Source organism: Trichoplusia ni, chromosome 2, assembly GCF_003590095.1.
Source record: "Trichoplusia ni isolate ovarian cell line Hi5 chromosome 2, tn1, whole genome shotgun sequence".
Taxonomy (NCBI): domain Eukaryota; kingdom Metazoa; phylum Arthropoda; class Insecta; order Lepidoptera; family Noctuidae; genus Trichoplusia; species Trichoplusia ni.
Window position 1 is genome coordinate 4,057,157 of NC_039479.1, and position 18,681 is coordinate 4,075,837.

An 18,681-nucleotide genomic window follows, 5' to 3' on the forward strand; every position below is an offset into this window, starting at 1 on the left:
TTCTTTCTTCGGATGTTCTCTCGTAATTTTAATATTAGCTGATACACTTTCGGCTGTATTTCAGTGAGAGACGAAGACTTCTCATGTTTATGTTTATTGTACGCGTTTTTCTACGTAATTCTGGCATATCAAATGGTTAATAGGACAAAAACAGGTAGAGCATAAATACAATGTTGCACTGCACTTTTATTAGAAGATTAATTCTTTATCCTTTTACAGTTTGACTTCCCAAAACAAACTGAAAAACTCTTCACAAGAAGCGTTCTGCAATGCAATGCAACAGTTCCAATAACGTCACTGTCAAGTTGACATTTCTATTTGACAAATACCTGCGCTGGTAACAGACTCGGTAAAATCCTAAAATCAATAATCTTTGCACTATGGATGGTAAAAACACAAGATCTTTGTTGCAAAAATCTAAACACGGCCTGTTCATCCTGAAATTAAGCATACTATTCCCCACACTGCTTCCTTGAACTCTAAAACAAGTGTTACCTAAGTCGGTCGACAAAATTATATCTTTATGGTTAGGCTTTTTTTTTCTTTTACGAACTATAAAGCTGGTTTACACCAGCAGTGCTGTGCTGTGACCAACACTTATCAAATAAAGTTTTTCCTTTTTTTTGTTAAATTGTTAGCCCCTTTTAAGCCGGGATGCGTTTGCCCTGTAGTGGGATACGATGTACAGTTCTAATTTATTTAACAATAACATGAGAATTGAAATCTTTGGAAACCCGCAGAGCTCGTCGTGCTCGGTTTCAGTTAAATGAGCAATAATTCGTTAACGAGCATAAAAAAATCTAGTCAAATACAAGTCGGTCTAGCGACACTGGGCCAATCAATAATTTGAGTACTCAAACAAATTTGATCTTTCCCTTACCAACAAATTCATGACGGTAACAACATTGCTTACTTGACTTTATGTTGAATACACGGAACAGCGTGCATGTTGAACATGTTGAATACAGGTTGAATATTTGTTGTGGAGGCGAGAAGGGGTATAAGGTTCCGTTAAAGTGTTGTTACAGATTAAAAACTTTAAATTTTTTGTTAAAGTTCAGTATCTAACACTCCAAAGAGTTCAAAGCACTCAGGGTACAGTTAGAATAAAAATAAACAATTCGTTTCTAGACCAATTTTTATTTATTTAAAATAAAAAGCTCATTAATTACATAAATTATGTGCGTATATAATTAGAACGGGTTTAAAGGGGAAAACAATAGCTATGAATAAGACAGAAGGAATGAAAATGGTACGGTTTTATATGTGGACATTTAAGTACGCCTATCACAAAACTTAAAATCAACTGAACACTTGAATGTAGCTGGCCTATAAAATTGTATATAACACTAAAAAGATCTATAAATGCAAAACTCTAAATGAGTATACAGTAGAAAAAAATACATCCAAAGGAAAAGTTATTATTATAGCTCATTTCGTTCAAGTCCCTAAGTTTACATAATTTGTTAACCTTACAAACTATGGTAATATTAGACAAGTACAAAATGATATTCCATTCTTAAAAATATCTATTCGTAGCCTATAACTAGAGTCAGTTGTATATTTCATTACAATAGTATGTTAATTGTAATTTATAGTTTACACACCAGCTAATCATGACCAATTCATGCATTATTAACAGCGATTCGTTAAATTGTTGGCGGGGGACTGTGGCGTCACACCGCCGCACACAAGTAACCTCAAATGTACTTCACACACACACGCACTACTTATAAATATAACGTGTATGGAAGATCTACGCTAAAGGCTAAAATGTTACACTTTCGATATGTTATATTTTAAATTACATTAAATAACAACTGCGAAACAATGGCACGCTTTTTGCCAAACACTTTATTACTGTCATTTTGGTACATTAGCAAATAAATAAGTTGTAGATAATTGACATTGGCATGCCAACATGAAGTTACTTTTATTCAAAAAATGCGTTAAGTTGCATAAGATTCACGAATCATTAAATTCTCAATTTTTAATAATGTATAATTTATATATTTCCTTCTCACTCTACAGCATGCATAAATTGTTTAAAGACTGCATTCGACACCATTCATTCGATTGAACTTCGCTTAACCTAAGAGCTAATGTAACATCATCTACTTCAACAATAACACTAGGTACATTATTTTATTGTGAAGTCTCCAGTTTTTACATAATTGAAAAATCGTCATCTACCTTAGTCTCAAGGTATAATTTCGTGACGTACTTACATTATAAGAAATTCGTAGTCACATTAAACTGTGCACAATTCCTCGTTTCGTCGACAAATTTACTCTTCTAACTAATTTATAAATGCATTTCATTGTAGGTGCACGAATGCTGCCGAAAGATTTAATAGTTAAATAAATTAATTAAGAAATGAACTGTCGGTGTTCGTCGACTAGTGGAGTCCGCAGCGTCGGTGGCCGGAGCAGGTGTTGTGGGCGGGCTGCGGGGTGGGGGGGGGAGTTAGGGCGGCACGTAGGGCGGCGGCTTGCGGTAGGTGGGCGTGGCCTTGGGGCGCGGCGGCGTGCGCGAGGCGGCGAAGGGCGGCGGCGGGCGGTAGGGCGCGGCGTCGGCGGCGCGGTAGTCGGGCGCGGGCGGCAGCAGCGGCGGCTTCTCCTCGCGCATGATGACGGGCGACTTGTGCGCGGCCGGCTCCTCGCCGCGCTCCTCCAGCTCGTCCTGGAAGATCACCGGGATGCCCTTCGAGCGGAACGCCTGCCGCTCCTCTTCATCGCCCACGCTCATTTTGCCTGCAACGTTACAATCGCCATTATATTCCCACTACTCAAAAAGCGAGAGCTTTACTGCAGATGGTGCATATTTTATTTATTCAAACATCATAAATGTGCAACAAGTCCATATTATCAACGCCTAGCGAAAACCATCACAACTTTGCCACGTAAGTGCATAATTTACTATTTCCAATGACACCGAAGTGTATTTACATCCTCTCGCAGCAAATTTCCAAGCGCTTAGTACTAGATCTTGGTGTATTTTAGCATAAGTAAGCAGTACCGTGTATTAAATTCCATATAATTTAGCGCATTGGTTTTATTTCTTCCAATATGTGAGAAGCATTGATGTTTGATCAAGATATTGTGAAACACTAAAATATTTCTGTTCTTTAAAATCACCTTATTATTCAAGCATTGTCACCTCCTACAGAATTAAAACTAGATGTTAGTTTACCCGTATATAAAAATAAATGTTACATATTGTAACATGTTACGTAGCGTTGTGTTACAGTACCTGTTCGCCGTCTCCTGTAGAGCACGCAGGCAATGATGCGGCGAGTAATATCATGCAGACGATGACGACAGCGGGTATGATGAAGGTTACCAGATAGCTCTGGTCTGCGGCGTTACTGGCCTTGTTGTTCTGCAGGTTCGACGACCCTGAGTGAACCTGGATGGTCGTCTTCGGTACTTTGGTGTTCTGCTCGGCGCAGAGGCCAAGCGGTATTAGTCTTATGGACATGACTTTCAAGTCTTTATCGAACACGTGGTCGACGTTCTCTTTGAGCGCGGCGCCTGTCGACCCTCGCTCGTCAACTATTATCATTTTGCGGAGCTCTTCGATCTCTTTCTTGGGACAGCGATCCATTGGCAGACTTGTGTTGTACCTGTAAGGAAAACGGTTAAGGTATTGTGGTTTATGGTGAAACTATAATATCTTTGACCACAGTCATGGCATAAAACGCAATGAAAAAACTAGAATATTTCTAACTCACAAACTAGTGGAACTATTCAAATGATCTCTTTCATACCCAAATAGCGGAAAAACTAATAAAATCTTTTTCTGAAAGCACATGCCATTTTGCAGGAATAGGGGGGCCTAGATACAATTTTTAAAATACACTTACAAGATCAATGCCTTAAAATTTATTTCAGTTGCAAAAAATCAAATGACTGGTAAAAATCTTTTATTAAACGGAAGTACAAACTCTTACTCACCATATAATAGTAGTAGGATTATTAGTGATGCTCTGTATCCTGATATTATCCGTCTCTTTCTGGCCAAACAGTGCCGCAAGTTTCTCCACCACCTTCCTCTTATTGTTGGCGTCGTACGCAAGCATCGGGAACGGGTACTCCATAGTCATTTGGAACTCGACTGTCGGGCGGATTGTGGGTGCCTTCGCTACTTCTACTATGAGACTGTCGTAGGCGCTCTTTTTGCTTGAGTCCTCCGCAATCTGATATTGGTAAGTATTAATTAGTATTTATAATGAGTGTCAAAATGGTAGGGTTCTGTCGTAATAGGTAGATCAGTCCTATTTATTTACATGAAAATTCACAACTTTTTTTTGAGAATTGGCAGTTCTTAAATAATTAGTATACCATACATTACTGTTACCATTTGAAAAACGAGTTTGGAGGGTCAGCATTTATCATTGAAATGGATTTTTTGAATCTGAAATGTGGGACTTTCGAAAGAGGTTGCATGGGATATTATTCGGGCAATCCTGATAAATACGCTTGATTATACCATTGAATATAATGAAATATTAGGTCTTACCAGCTGGTAGGACACGCTGCCCTCGTCGCTGGGCGCGGGCAGGCCGTAGAACTCCTGGTTCTTGGCGTCGAACTGCAGCCAGTGGCCCGCCGGCAGCTCGGTGCGGTCGCTGTAGCGGAGAGAGAGAGCTAGGTTGCGGGGTGTCGCCGTCCTCCGGGTCGAAGAAGTGTCCTGGGTAGGGGAAAGATAGTTTGTTTAATTAAGTATTTTTGGGGTTTTGTTGGCAAGGGTTATAAGTATATTTTTGGTTTATTGAGACGTGTGATGCGCACATGGACGAGATGAGTAAAGTAACTTCGAAGTGCTCTTCTTTTTGGTGTGGTGAGGGGAATAAGTTTATTTCCGTTTGGGTTATAAATTGAGTAGTTCAAGTGGCAAAAATTATAATCATTAATAAATAATTTAGTTACGCATACGCATGTTAGAGAGTGCGGTTATATTTTAGACAGTTTACATAAATTCGGAAAAAAATATTTAAGTTTTTTTTTAACTAGACGAATAAAATTCAAAGTCAAACAAAAGCCAAGTTGGTGGACTTAATTATTCTTATCAATTCTCACTAAGAACATCATAATAGTTGGATCATGTGTTCCTCACCTCGGGCACCTTGTAGACGAAGAGATGCGACACTGTGGCGGTGAGATGGTCGACCTGGTTCCTGGTGACGGGCGGGTAGGTGTCGGGCGCGCGCGTGGCGGGCGGCGCCGCGCAGCGCCCCGCGCCGCGCCAGCGCACGCCCCGCGCCGCCAGCTCCGGCTGCATGGCGCGGGACAGACCCGCCGACGCGGACCCGGGGGAGCTGCTGGATTCCATTATCTGGGAGAGAAGGTCAATAAGGTGGGTTTAGGGATAAATGTGAAAAAATTGGATGTCTGTAAATTCGATTTAGTGACGATAGTTGAACGTGACCAAGTCATAAGAAATACTGACGGAATGATGTTTATTTGAATTGGAAACAAATTGACAATGAAATGCATCAGAGCGAGGTAACGCCGCATTTTTGCGTGCGTGCCTCTAGTTCCATTCAAGGCCACGTGAAAGAAATTATAATTTTTTGAAAATCACTTAAATAAGATACGACATTTAGACGTAGTAAGTAAATACAAACCTTCATCAACCTATTGATATCATCCATGGGACAAGCAGGATCCTTTGGTAACGTATCATTAGTCCACACAAACTCGCACATATCACCATTCTGTGTCGTATTCAACACAGTCAAATGATCCATGTCTGTATCCCTGAAAAGGTTGACAATCCCTTCTAATGCTCGAATCTGCCAGTCTATGGCGTTGTTGTATTCTTTCTGGAGTTTGAACTCCATGACGAACTGATGGTTGATGGTGCGACCGCTCTTGTGTTGTTGTACGGTGATGTCGAGGGGCCCACGGGCAACCAGTCCTTCGCTGTCCTGAGCTTCTACTATGAAGTTCCAGCGAGACACGTGGGCTTCCAGCGGTCTGGGGATAAGACGGCGGAATTTAGGAATGTTTTCGCGTAAATTTGACGCATAAAAAGTTGCACTGAGAGATCAGATGTGTTGATACTGGTTTAAATTCAGAATATGCAGCATGATAGCAGATTTTTGTCACAATAAACTTTGTGGGACCTTAATTAAAATTACATTTTTTTGAGGACAACATTCATATTCAATAGCAGATTAAAGCGTGAAGAACTTTAAGATTAGAGCTTTAAGTACGGGAAAAACCCTTATAGTGAATCAAATTTAGTCTTACAACAACTTCCCATAGAAACATGTATTACTTACAATCCATAAACTTCTCTTGCGGCAGGTATGAACTGTATCCAAGAGTTGTTGCTGAGGGCACGCTCTCCGCCTCGTACATCGTGAACGTGAGGTTGCTGCCCTCCTCCGGGTCCGTGAATAGGTCAGCCGGGATAATGTACCTAAAACACAATTGAGGAAAATCTATAGTACGTAGTACTGATGTCAATGAAAGAGATTTAGAATTAAGGTTCGAAACCTGTGACTTGACAACATCTCCTACAGTAAAAGTTATTCAAAGAGGATCAATGGCAAAATTCGAGTTTTGAAAGCTCTTGTAACCTAAAAGCGAAAAACGATGCATTACATTATGCATAGTTGCATTTGTTCGTAGCGAGCAAGAAGAATCCAAGAAAGGGATTTGGTTCATTAATTCATATACAAGAACATACTTAAGTTGAAAAGTACCACCAGATTGAATTTTTCATGTAAAATATGAGAATTCCCGTACCTGAATGCTTTGCCAGCAGTGATGGCTAGCTTCTTCATGTGGTGTTTGAGCGTCGGTGGTTGGTTGATGTGAGCTGCCCACGTCACAGTTTCAGTAGTCTGACCGATTATTGTGCTCCTACCCTCAGTTTGGGTTCGTTTCCTATATAAACCATTTTTAGTAAAATAACTGGTGATTGCTATTTTGGGCATATAATATATTGTTGTTGGTATGTATAAAATGAAGAAGGTGCTATTTATTTACAGTTTGTTTTCGTGAAGTTTAGGATTATTTATATCCTTTTTAGGGGAAAATATCTTCTTATAGTAACAGTAGAAGAAGGTTTTACACCAGATTTATTTGTACATTAAATAGCGAAATTTATTTTACAATACCTGTATGCCAATTATTAATTTTGAAATGGTTTTTTTGTTAGATAGATGATAGACAAGATGGCCAATCACAAATTAAATCAATTCACACACAATTTTGAATAGTTAGTAGAGTACTGTACAACTACCTGGATGGCTAATGCTGGATGAGGTTTAGTTGCCTACTGTACTTACGCTGGACGCGTTTAAGGTTCTGTAAATATTACGGACCTGTTTGGTGACCTCCTGTAAGGTGGTCTCAGGTATGGGCGTGGTAGTGGGCAACGTGGTGGGCACGGTGGTGGGCAGCGTGGTCGGCGGCGGGGGCGGGGTGGTGGGCGGCGTGGTGGGCGGGGCCGGGCTGCTGGGCGGGGCCGCGCTGCTGGCGGGCTCGGGGCTGCTGGCCGCGGTGGCCGAGCTGGCGGTCGTCGGCTCCGGCGAGGGAGACGGGGACGCCGGCTCCGTCGACGACAGCGGGGGGAGTTCGTTCGACTCACGGATTATTACGGTTTGCTGAAAGTGCCATGCGGACGCTCACACGATGTGTTGTGAAATATAGACGTTAAGACAACGAGGATAGAACTCAAAGTCATAATTACAGAAATAGTAGTAGAGAAATAGGCCCAGAAAGGAAAAGTTTATAGACACCAATTAGTTTTAGTGTATCGTACACTCGGATGCGTCACACAGGCGGTATTAAACGCGACATGACCTTTATCTATTTACATTCATACATGTTATTTCGTCGTTGCCTTACGTCGCAGATTAGTCGAGAACGTATTTACATACAAGTTACTCTATGGGGCATGAATGTGATACCCCAGTGTACCCATTGTTAAGGAAAATCAAGTCCACACACGATTAGTTCAACTTTTACAGGTGTAGGTTAGGGTTACTTTAGTTTTTGACATTATACGTACCACCTCGGGTTCTAAAGTGGTGGTTTCTTCTAGTACGACTGGAGGGAATGTGTCAAGACGTCGGGGGCTCACAGGCCGCGTGGGAGTCACTGAGAAGTTCACATTTGTGGTCTCCGATGGTGATGAAGAGAGAGCTGTGATGCCAACTTCGTTATGCTGTAGGGAGACAAGTGAAATTAGTATTTGAAGGGTGTTCTGTTGTGAAGTGTAGAGTTGAAACTATGTGCTGTTAGTCACTGTCGGAGTGTGACTTGGTAGTCGTGACTTCACGTACTATGAATAACCTGGGCATGCGCAGTTAATACGTAATTCGTGGGTGTAGATTTTTTATCTGCAGAGATATCAAGAATAAGCACATCAACGGAACCAGCGTCTTAGGACACTTATCGCCTTTAAGAATTATCTTGGATTCTTTCGAACAAAAGTTATGCCGAAAATGACTATTAGGTTACTCTGGTTCTAACTTGAATGGATAATTTGTTTTATAAATGTACATTTTCTTTGTGTGAAGATTGTTCATAGTAAGCAGTCGTATAATTGTGGGTGTTCATAATCTAATATTAATGTATTAGTTTAAAAGTAGTATCTTAAAAGATACAAAGTATTAACACAGTCATGCTTAATGGTAATCACAAGATACTTTCTAATTTCTACCACAAAATATGCACTACTATACCACGATTGACAAAAGATTGTTAAAAATAAAATAAATAATTTAAACATTCCAAAAAACTATTAAGGGTATAAAATGGATACGAATAGCTGAAATAACAAAACGTCTTAATGTCTAGCACTCGAAAAATGCTTAAGTACGACGTACAAAACATTCATCCCATTGTTTTATGTAACATATTGAGGTTTGTTTACAAATCATTTTTAGCTTATACAACTGTTCCGCGTACTCAACGAGCAATCACTTAGCACAGTAGTTGGCTTTTCTAACAGTTGTACCGGCTACTAGGCTGAAACGAACCAAATTCTTGAAGTATCACACAAAAACAGTACAACTAAGGCTCTAGCGCAAACGTAACATGCTCGGGGCCACAACACGCACATGCATATGACACGTAAACTCGACAGCGGGTTACGACAAACCTCCGTGGTATACGAATAAGTTGCGGACTCGGGAGTGGTATCCTCGGCGGGCGTCCTCCGTGGTTGTAGGCGGGGCGGTTGTGGGGGCGAGGGCGGGGCGGGGGAGGGGCGGGGCTGGTGGGCGGGGGAGTGGGGCTGGGCGCGGGCGTGGGCGTGGGCGCGGCGCTCTCGGTCTGAAACGTGTGGGTGCTGGTGTGTGGCGCGCCGGGCTCGCCGTGGTGGTGGCGGTGCGGGTGCGGGGCCACCTTACACACAGCGCGGGTTAGTATGCGCCACCCGGCCCAGTGTGTGGTTAGCGCATGGACCGACACTAAGCGCGCACCACGATACACGTACGATGGAGAGTCAGTTATACACTGACCTCGAACTGTTCTAACCACAGTGAAAGCCCATTTATGTTAATGTCGGCTTATGTTGCTTTTGCACATTATTGTTATTTGAATTGAATATTGACTCCAGTGCAAAATTGAAGGTTTATACAATAAATAAGTCTCTTTATGTAACTACTGGATAAGTTGTTAAATTTGAGGAGAGTGGGCGATATTAACTGCACTTGTTGATGTGTATTTTTTTGCAATGTCTGTACGTGTGATCCATCGAGGTGCATCCTTAATGTTCTCAGTCCATGCTCAACACTTCCGCTTTAGCTTTGATTAATGCTTCAGTTAGTTCTGTACAGTGATAAGCTGCGTTCGATTGTAAAGCGTTGTTATAACCACACACAAAGCTCACAAGTGTTTATTGTTTATTACACATATAACGACACGTTTGTATTCGCCAGAGGATAGTCAGAGCTGTTCACCGATAGGGCAGGGCTGAAACTGGAAACTCTCTTGCTGTTACTGGGGCTTGAACCCAGTTTAAGATAGAGATTTGCGGTCAAGGCATTTGAGGTTACGGAAATTATGTGGTAAGAGTGAACTTAATAAAATGTAAATTAGGTGATATTGGATGGCTTGATAAATGTTAGGGTAAACGGTATGGAAAATAATAGTTGGCGTCTTACCACTGCCTCTTAAAGCAAGACTGTCGCTGTCGTGGAAGCAAGAAGGTGAAATACATGTCGTAGAGCGCCATCTCTTTTCTTAATTCGACAACAACCGTACTTTAAGAGGCAGTGGTTTCACCCCCAAAGTAATTTTCGGTAGAATGATTGAATGACAGTGTGAAACAAAAATAGCAGGTGTATATGACAGGAATGGTTTGTCTCGAGTGATAAGGACACTTCATTCAACATTCCATGCTGTGGAACCCAGTACCAATGCTGCTATAATATGGTGACATTTAAGTGCAAGATATGCATTCCGTATATGAGGGGTGACTAAAGTACTCATTGGAAAATAAAGGCTCATTTAGACGATGCATGAAGTATTGTGAGTAATACGAAGCCGCGGAACTTTGGTATCAAGTTATGTACCACTATCGGCAATACATTGTAACTGTCTTGATATATCTCTGCACAGTCTAAATTAGCTTTAACTGTCTTCAAACTACGAACATTCTAGGAACGATACAAAATATTCAATTGTTTTTCCTCTTTGATCGCGAGGTATTTTCAAATGAGTATACTGCATGATGCATAAGTACTAAGATACGTAGAATGTATGAAAGTTCCATACTAATATTAAATATGACTTGCATTGATAGGTATGAATAATGTTTGTTTGAAATGACGTTGATTGAACCTTGATTCCCCCGGCAGAAATGAGTAGCCTTTCAAACTTCTCATATGATAACTCAATTTATTATTGTCCCACGCTTATATTACGCTTTTTTTTCATATAAACTACCATGACATGGTATCAAGTGTGTAATTATTTTATCTAGGTACTCTTTAATTACTTAATTTTGAAATGGTAGAAATCTTTTCTTTGATTTAGGTGTATCGAAAAATCTCACTCGGAATGTAGCCAGAACTGATTTATTATTTTTCAGGTATGTCTACTTAAGATGTACATGATAGATTTATGTATCATTGAACATCATTAGTAACAAAAGATAATATTTTTAATGTGACAACTGTATAGATTCATAGGGAAACACTAATGATTCTTTCATTTTTCCTAAAGCACTACAGTAATAGTAGTACATCGAAACATTAACCCACAACTTAATGCACAACCTTTCCTTTGCCACTGTTTACGACGAATAATTCCCCGATTGCTATCAGCCACATTTTCTTTGATTTAGTTCCCTGTTCACCCATTTCAACAACATCTACATAGATAGGCTATAGTAACAACATCCACACTCACCAGATCAGTGATGCCGACGTCGTTGTTAGTGTAGCCGTCCTCATCGTCGTTATCGTCGTAGCCGCTGTAGTCGGCGTCGGCTTCAGCCTCATCATCGTCACCATCGTATTCCGTGTCGTAGATGCCGCCACCTGAGCCTTCCAGCTGAGGATAGACATGAATTTTAGAATGATAATGCATAAAACGTTAAGGGAAATATCGGGATTAAACCAGCACACCTTAGATATTTCAAACAACGAGGCGGTTTAAGGAACTCAGAGGTTGGACATAAAAATAAATATGGATCTGTAGAAAGAACATAAATTGATCAGTATTGTCGCTTTAACATTGGTGATAAATGGGCCGTGAAAGACCCATCTATAGTAAATTGGACATCTAATGTGTGATCCAAGTGAAAATTTTAATCAAGTGTTATTTCGTCTATTTAATTGTCAATTGACTATAATATTTATCTGCAGATTACACCTTTAGGAAATATTTTAAAATATTGACGAAGTTGACCATCCGTTACTATTAAAAACGTGCTAGTAGAGTGGAGGCTTATTAATTAGAGCATCGTACCTGTCTCTTGATCCTGGGCGCGGGCTGCAGCGCGAGCAGCCGCCAGCCGATGACGGGCAGGCGAAGCACGTGAGCAAGTGTACCGTCACGAGACTGTTCCCGTAGACCTGCTACCAACACTTTGTGATGACTCCACAGCTTGTTGCCGCAACCCACCTGAAATGGATGAAAAATATATTAACTTGTGTTTGATCAGTAGACTATTGATTCTTAAATAAAATAAAAAAAACTATTAACAATACGTGAATAGAATGATAAAAGGCACAGAAGTACACACGTTTTCGTTACTATTCAAATAAAACTGTACCTACTAGTAGTTGTGCAGGCGAATAAAAACTCTGAATATTAAAAACCGATAGCTATATTGTAATTTGACAGAATCCGCAGTATTAGAAAAACGTACTACCAAACTCTCTGTTTAGAGTAATGAGCTAAAACCTGAATAAATTGTGAAATGTACCTGACTATTACAGTATACAAGTATAAATGTGCTACAGTTTTACGCACTATTATTTATTTCAACCGTATGTCATTTTATAATACATTAAACTAGCATTACACAGAACATGCGTGTTAATAACCGTACTATGTTGCACCTATTTGTAATAACAATTCATACACGTTTGATAACCGACCAATTATATTACAAGTAGCGTCTTCTAATTGTGTAATATGATTCATTTGATAGCATCAATTAAATTGTTCATGACTGATGCGTTTTTCATTTGAACGTAGAAATTAAAGTGTGTTTTCTTTTTAATTGTCTGCGAAAGACGTAATCGTGACATGTAATCTATGATTTAATATTAAATGAACGGTAACAAGAGCGTTGAACTATTAAGTCATAGTACGGATTACGAGTAGAATGTTAGTCCAATTTTGTACATTTAGCTTACTACTTCGTAAGCAACGTTGGAGTGGTAGTTTGATGGTAATTAGGTTATCTTAGGGTTGAAATATCGCCTGCATACAATCAATGGTGTTAGTAAATTAGCTACTAGTCATAACCCCATAATTCCAAGATAAATATATATCTTGTATACCTTTGTTTTAACTGCCGTGAGGATAATTCCTCATGAAACCCCCGCATGGGACCCCACAAGTCCAGAACTAGTCGGATAATCCCGATTAATACGCGCGAGGCAAACCGTTGCATCATTAAGTAATAGTATTTTATATAAGCATAGCGGTTTTCATGAAATGTCCCTAAACAATGTACTTCCATTGACATGTCTAACATTAGGCTTTGAACCGGACCTGCAGTACTACACATGGTTGTAATTGACTCACATTGACATAGATGGCGGTAGTGGCGTCTCCGTGCCTGCGCTGTGCGGAGCCAACTCCACTCATGATCGTATCGGAGTGGGTCTCCGTCTTATAGGGCTCCATCCAGAACTCGTCCTGGAAACAAAAAGTTTTATCTAAATGGGGCAATACAAAAGAAAGAGTAAGAATAAGAATATTAATTTCGTAGACCTTTTTATTATATTACTAGCTTTCCCGGCAGACTTCGTACCGCCTTAGAGTCGATGATAATATTGCTGATTGTTTTTAAGTAATCATTTTAAGTTGTATATAGGTTGTAAATAAGAAACACATGATTTACTAATATTGCCGATTGAATTAGTTTTTTATGCTAATCGCGGCCCTTCAGCAAGATCGCAACCACCTTCATATACATCTACTGCAACTTAGAGCCAAACTCATGGGTGCTGCCAATAGATATCTAGTTTATTTTTGATTTTGACTACCATTCCCCGATTTAATGGTACCACCTTCATGTATTACTGCTACCTGCTCTACTGGTAATCCCCTCATGACTGCTACCTACTCTAAGGTCCCACCCTACTCTCACGCGTACAGTACCTGCTACCCAGCTATAACCCTCACTGCTCTACTGGTAATCCCTTCATGACTGCTACCTACTCTAAGGTCATGAAATACTACTATCTGATCTCCTGGTATCACCCTAATCAACTACGGCTACGTGCTCTCCTGGTACCGCCCTCGTGCTCCCCAGCTACAACCCTCATGAAATACTACTATCTGATCTCCTGGTATCACCCTATGGACGACAAAAGTTTTACATGTAATAAACAAATCAGCATTTATTGAAATGAAAGTATTCATTACACATATCGAGTTTTCATTGTTTTTAAGATGTATTCTGTTTTCGGGACGGAAACAAATCCAACAAATCAAAAACCATGGCAATCGGTCCAGCCATTCTCGAGTTATAAGTGTTGTAACAAACACGACTTTCTTATATATATATATATAGATAGAAGGAGTTTTAATATTGATTTCTTACAAATATCAAATTGTCATCCATAGTAATCCATACGTCATTACATAGCTGTCATTTGCGTTTTGTTATACCACGTTTTATAGTGACTGACGTTTCATGTCAAGTCACACGGGAACGCTGTCGAACGGGATAAAAAGTATCCTATGTCCGTCTCCTGGCTCTAAGCTACCTCCCTACCAATTTTCAGCCAAATCTGTTCTGCCGTTCTTGAGTTATAAGTGGTGTAACTAACACGACTTTCTTTTATATATATAGATATATTAAATTTCAGGCATTTCACATTGAACTCTATGACCAGTAGCCAAATATGGAAGACTAGAACAAGACTCAAATAATCAGGACACCTTAATATCTTTTTGTTGTTGGAAGATTGTGTTAGAAGCTTGCAGCTATTTTGTGGCTTATTCTGAACAAGCGATATTCTCGTAGATTCCCGTACTGTCTTTCGACAAAAAACATTAAAGTGCTAGTCCTTTCTTTGGCAGGAGTGTGTCAGACTCCTGGCTGGAACCAACAATGTCCATTACCCTAAAAATTTACCATAGGTTATCTTGGTTGCCTTTACATAGTTCCTTGGTAACTTACCCCATCGAGTGCCATGAAGTTGGCCAGCTGCATCAGCGCGCGTATCCTCTGCCGCGGCGACACCTTGTGGAAGGAGCCGTCGATCATGATGACCAGCACGAGCCGGCTCTCGTCGCCCACGCACGTCCCGTACTTCGAGTGGGGCTTGTCTTGGGCCTTCTTCACCTATAAATAATTTTATTAATATACAATCCATACTCTTATTATAAATCCGAAAGTATCTCTGCCTGTTTCGCTTTCACGCCAAAACTACTGAACCGACTGTAATGAAATTGGTGCACAGATAGACTGGAGCCTGAAAAAGGATATAGGCTTATTTTTAACTGGAAATAGGGTTGGGTTAATGGGGTGGTCGAAGTTTATATGAAACTTTTTCAGACGTAGTCGAGGGCAATAGTTAGTAGTCTATATTTTCGACACTCACGGCCCTGTGGTCCCAAATTAGGGAGATCCTGTACTTTAGTTAGGTACCAATGATAAACATACTTATACACTCAGACTCAACCTACCCCCAATACATATTTAATTTTATTCAATACATAAAAAAGTATAACTTGGAGTATAACATTGTTAGCAAAAAAATACGTGACCCTAATAAGTTTTATGTATAGTAGAAAAAAGAAATAACTAAGTCTACATACGAAGCGAATTACTAGTTAGATAGTTTTTTACCAAAAAAAAAACCAACCAACTAAAAACTAATGTCCGTAGAATTAGTTTGCTCTTACTTTAAATTCCGTACGATGATCTCTTTATTTTTATTAGACGATCTTAGTTCTAATAATCATAATATTGATGGTAGCCGCCTACCATTAACCTCTATATGGGATAGTAGACGATGGTACTCGTATTAAACGATCAGAACGTGGGCTCACTAGCCGAGCCACGCCGAACTCCGAAGTTATGAAGCAGTTAGTAGGCACGGGAGTGCTCACATTGTCTTTATTGGACTACGTTTGACGCTAAATTTATGTCTTTTTTGCTCTTTCGAATATTTAATCTTATTAGAATAGTTTTGTTGTCGTTGTTTAGAACTCTAGTCAACTAAAAATGGAACAAATGTGTTACTGCTATGGGTGTGCTGACTTTTGAAGATAAGTTCAATCAAAAAGCCTCGCAATAATAAAATATTGTGTTTCACAGAACAATTGAATTAAAAAATACTCTCTAGCATCAATTTCATATCATTAATATTATTTCTAGATGTATTTATTGTAACGATAACCTCGTTTCGCACATAAATATTTTTATTACGTTATTCAAAAGTTCTAAATTCAAATATTATGTTGATATAACACAGACAATTTAAGTCGTTATAACTAATATGAATGCAATTTATTCGACAAATAAAGTGATGGATCCTTTTGAAATTAGCCTCTAGCTATTTTGAAACAGCGTCAGTCATTATAAATCCAATAAATTATTTAAATGACTTATTTAACGAAGATTTATTTACAAACAATTTTCCGCATTCAAATTACTTCGACAGCATTACAATATTAGTCGCATTTATTGAAAAGTGCGGGGCCATTAAAATAAAACTCATTCATACCGCACCCTCCCGCCTGATGTATGTCAATAATATAATTGAATGACCAAACGAACAGCCCAAATGTCGCAAACTTTATTGTGGCCCACCCCACACAGTAAAATATCGGTGTTCGGTACATACAGCAACACATAACAACATTGTACATGGATACTTTAATTTTTACGACACTGGTATCTGTTGCGAGCGAATAAAATGTTTGATTTATGTCCTGCAATGTATAACAGCAGTCATAACGTATCATAGCATTTATGAAGCCCATTAATTGGGAAGTGGCCATGGCTGTACATATTTTATTGAAAATACATTAGAGATAAGTTTATGTGAACGAGCGTCGGCCGCATTCGGTGAATAAAATGTTTGTGCATATTCTAACGACTGTTTAATATGATGTCATTATAATTAATATTCACAGAAGTCGATTAATCATGTGCTGTATTCTGAAAAGGCATCGGGACGGAAACGTTTCCGTAAAGGCATACATTGAGAACATTTCATTACCCAATAAAGGGAACTCCGCAGGACGTGCATGTTCTTATGACGTCACTGACTCGTCGACTTAGTTAAAGAATTTGTCGCGGATAAGTGTGTTCCCGTGTTACTATCTATTTCTGACGTCGAATTTATTTATAATGCTAGTTATCTTTTCATGGCAAAGTTCGAGTCAAAAGGCATATGGAAAATATCATGATCGGTGACTGAAGGTACGCTATTGAAAATTAGAAATTATGTGCTGTGGATAATGGTTTTAATTTTAATTTAAGGTTTGTCGATGGCTTGATTTCTTACCTCAATAGTAAAAGAGTCAGTCGCAGTGAGTCCGCGGGTGTTCCCGTGCGCGGTGACGGTGAACGTGTGGGTGCCGAGGTCCTGCTTCTGCGGGACGCCGCTGATCAGACCGTGCCTCGAGTCCACGGCCAGCCAACTCGGCATGCGTCGACCATCTTCATTACGAACCTGGGAAACGGGAACCGCTCAAATTTTAAATAAATATAATATTCACAAATTTCAATGACATTACGAGGATCCTATATATGTACCAACTATCTTTTTCCGCAAAGAGCGATCGCGAGCTCTTGACAGTGTGAGCCCCAGTTTGCCTTTACAGCGTCAGCGGCGCGAGATTGTGGACTCTTAGCGTTCAGCCAAGCGAATAGCATCTAAGTGCCTTACGTACAAGCCTCTTGTTGAAAGCGTGCTTCTAAGGCAGTATGCTGGATGCGTACTTTTAAGTATATTACCATGTTATGCAGTACCAAGTTATTGATACAAGATTTTAAGACCCTTATCTTTGAAAGTGCAGAGCAGTGTAGAACATACCTTATAAGCTACTACTTTTCCCGAAAAAGCTTCCTTAGGGATTTCCATTCGGAACAGATGTCCCACATAGGCCGATGTGTCGGGCACGCCCCATAACCTCCTTAGGCCATTTTTTGCTATTTCTGAGTGGTTTGCTGTTAATTCAACCTGAAAAGTCAACGAAAAATAGCTTTACGCTTCTATTGTTCTATTATAACGCGTGAGTACGCTTTACAAATAGAGACGGTCGGTTGTATGACGTAATGTGATTGATATTCTGAAATAATAGTTGAAGTCATATTGGGTATATTGGAGTAGGAAGTGCGAGGGTGCACTGACCTGGAATTCTTCGCTGTTGTCGAATGCGAAGTCGTCATCGTGCCTTGTGAGCGCGAGCGGACACAGCATGAGCAGCGCGCACGCGATGTACCGCGCCTGCCCCATCTCGCCTCCCCACCACTACCTCACTCATAAACACACCATGATTATCTGGGGACAAACAAATCACACCTTAATTTATATACGATGCTAAGATATTTCGTAAATACATTTCATTGCTCATACATTGTTTATTGTTTATGGTTTTTTTTTGACTCAGTGAATATTTAAAGTTTATTTCAGTAGAAAAGAATTCTCATATGTGGCTTAATCATACTTTAAAATATTATTATTTAACGAGATAGATATATAAAACAACATTGAAATTGAATGCATAAGTTGCTTACTTATGCATTCTTATCATTTATATTCGTAAGTAAATTAGTTACATCGGTAACGACGCCAATGACGCGGAAACCGCTGTTTACGGTGACGAGGGATAACTTTGACATTGTTTAGCTCTTCATGTCAGGTTTAAATATAGATAATTTTTGTAAAATATCGCGTACAAATGACTGGGTAATAAAATAGAAAGAGGAGGGAGGACCAACGGAAACGACTCGGGTACTGTTACACAGTTAAAGGCGCGTGTTGGCGCATAATGATTGGACACAAATAGA

At 39.8% G+C, this 18,681-nt stretch overlaps 1 protein-coding gene across 1 annotated transcript; it reads right to left on the reverse strand.

The window, feature by feature from the left end:
- Positions 1-1,120: 1,120 nt before the first annotated feature.
- LOC113501391 (dystroglycan-like) lies at positions 1,121-18,172 on the reverse strand. Its single transcript, XM_026882525.1, is given in 19 exon segments — positions 1,121-2,753; positions 3,253-3,291; positions 3,294-3,625; positions 3,957-4,198; positions 4,522-4,692; positions 5,119-5,337; positions 5,630-5,981; positions 6,290-6,344; positions 6,347-6,429; positions 6,759-6,936; positions 7,336-7,621; positions 8,029-8,184; positions 11,379-11,522; positions 11,940-12,095; positions 13,230-13,343; positions 14,836-15,000; positions 17,174-17,341; positions 17,705-17,851; positions 18,023-18,172. Coding segments are annotated over 19 exon segments (3,399 nt in total). The 5' UTR covers positions 18,128-18,172; the 3' UTR covers positions 1,121-2,466.
- Between the last annotated feature and the right edge of the window lie 509 nt (positions 18,173-18,681).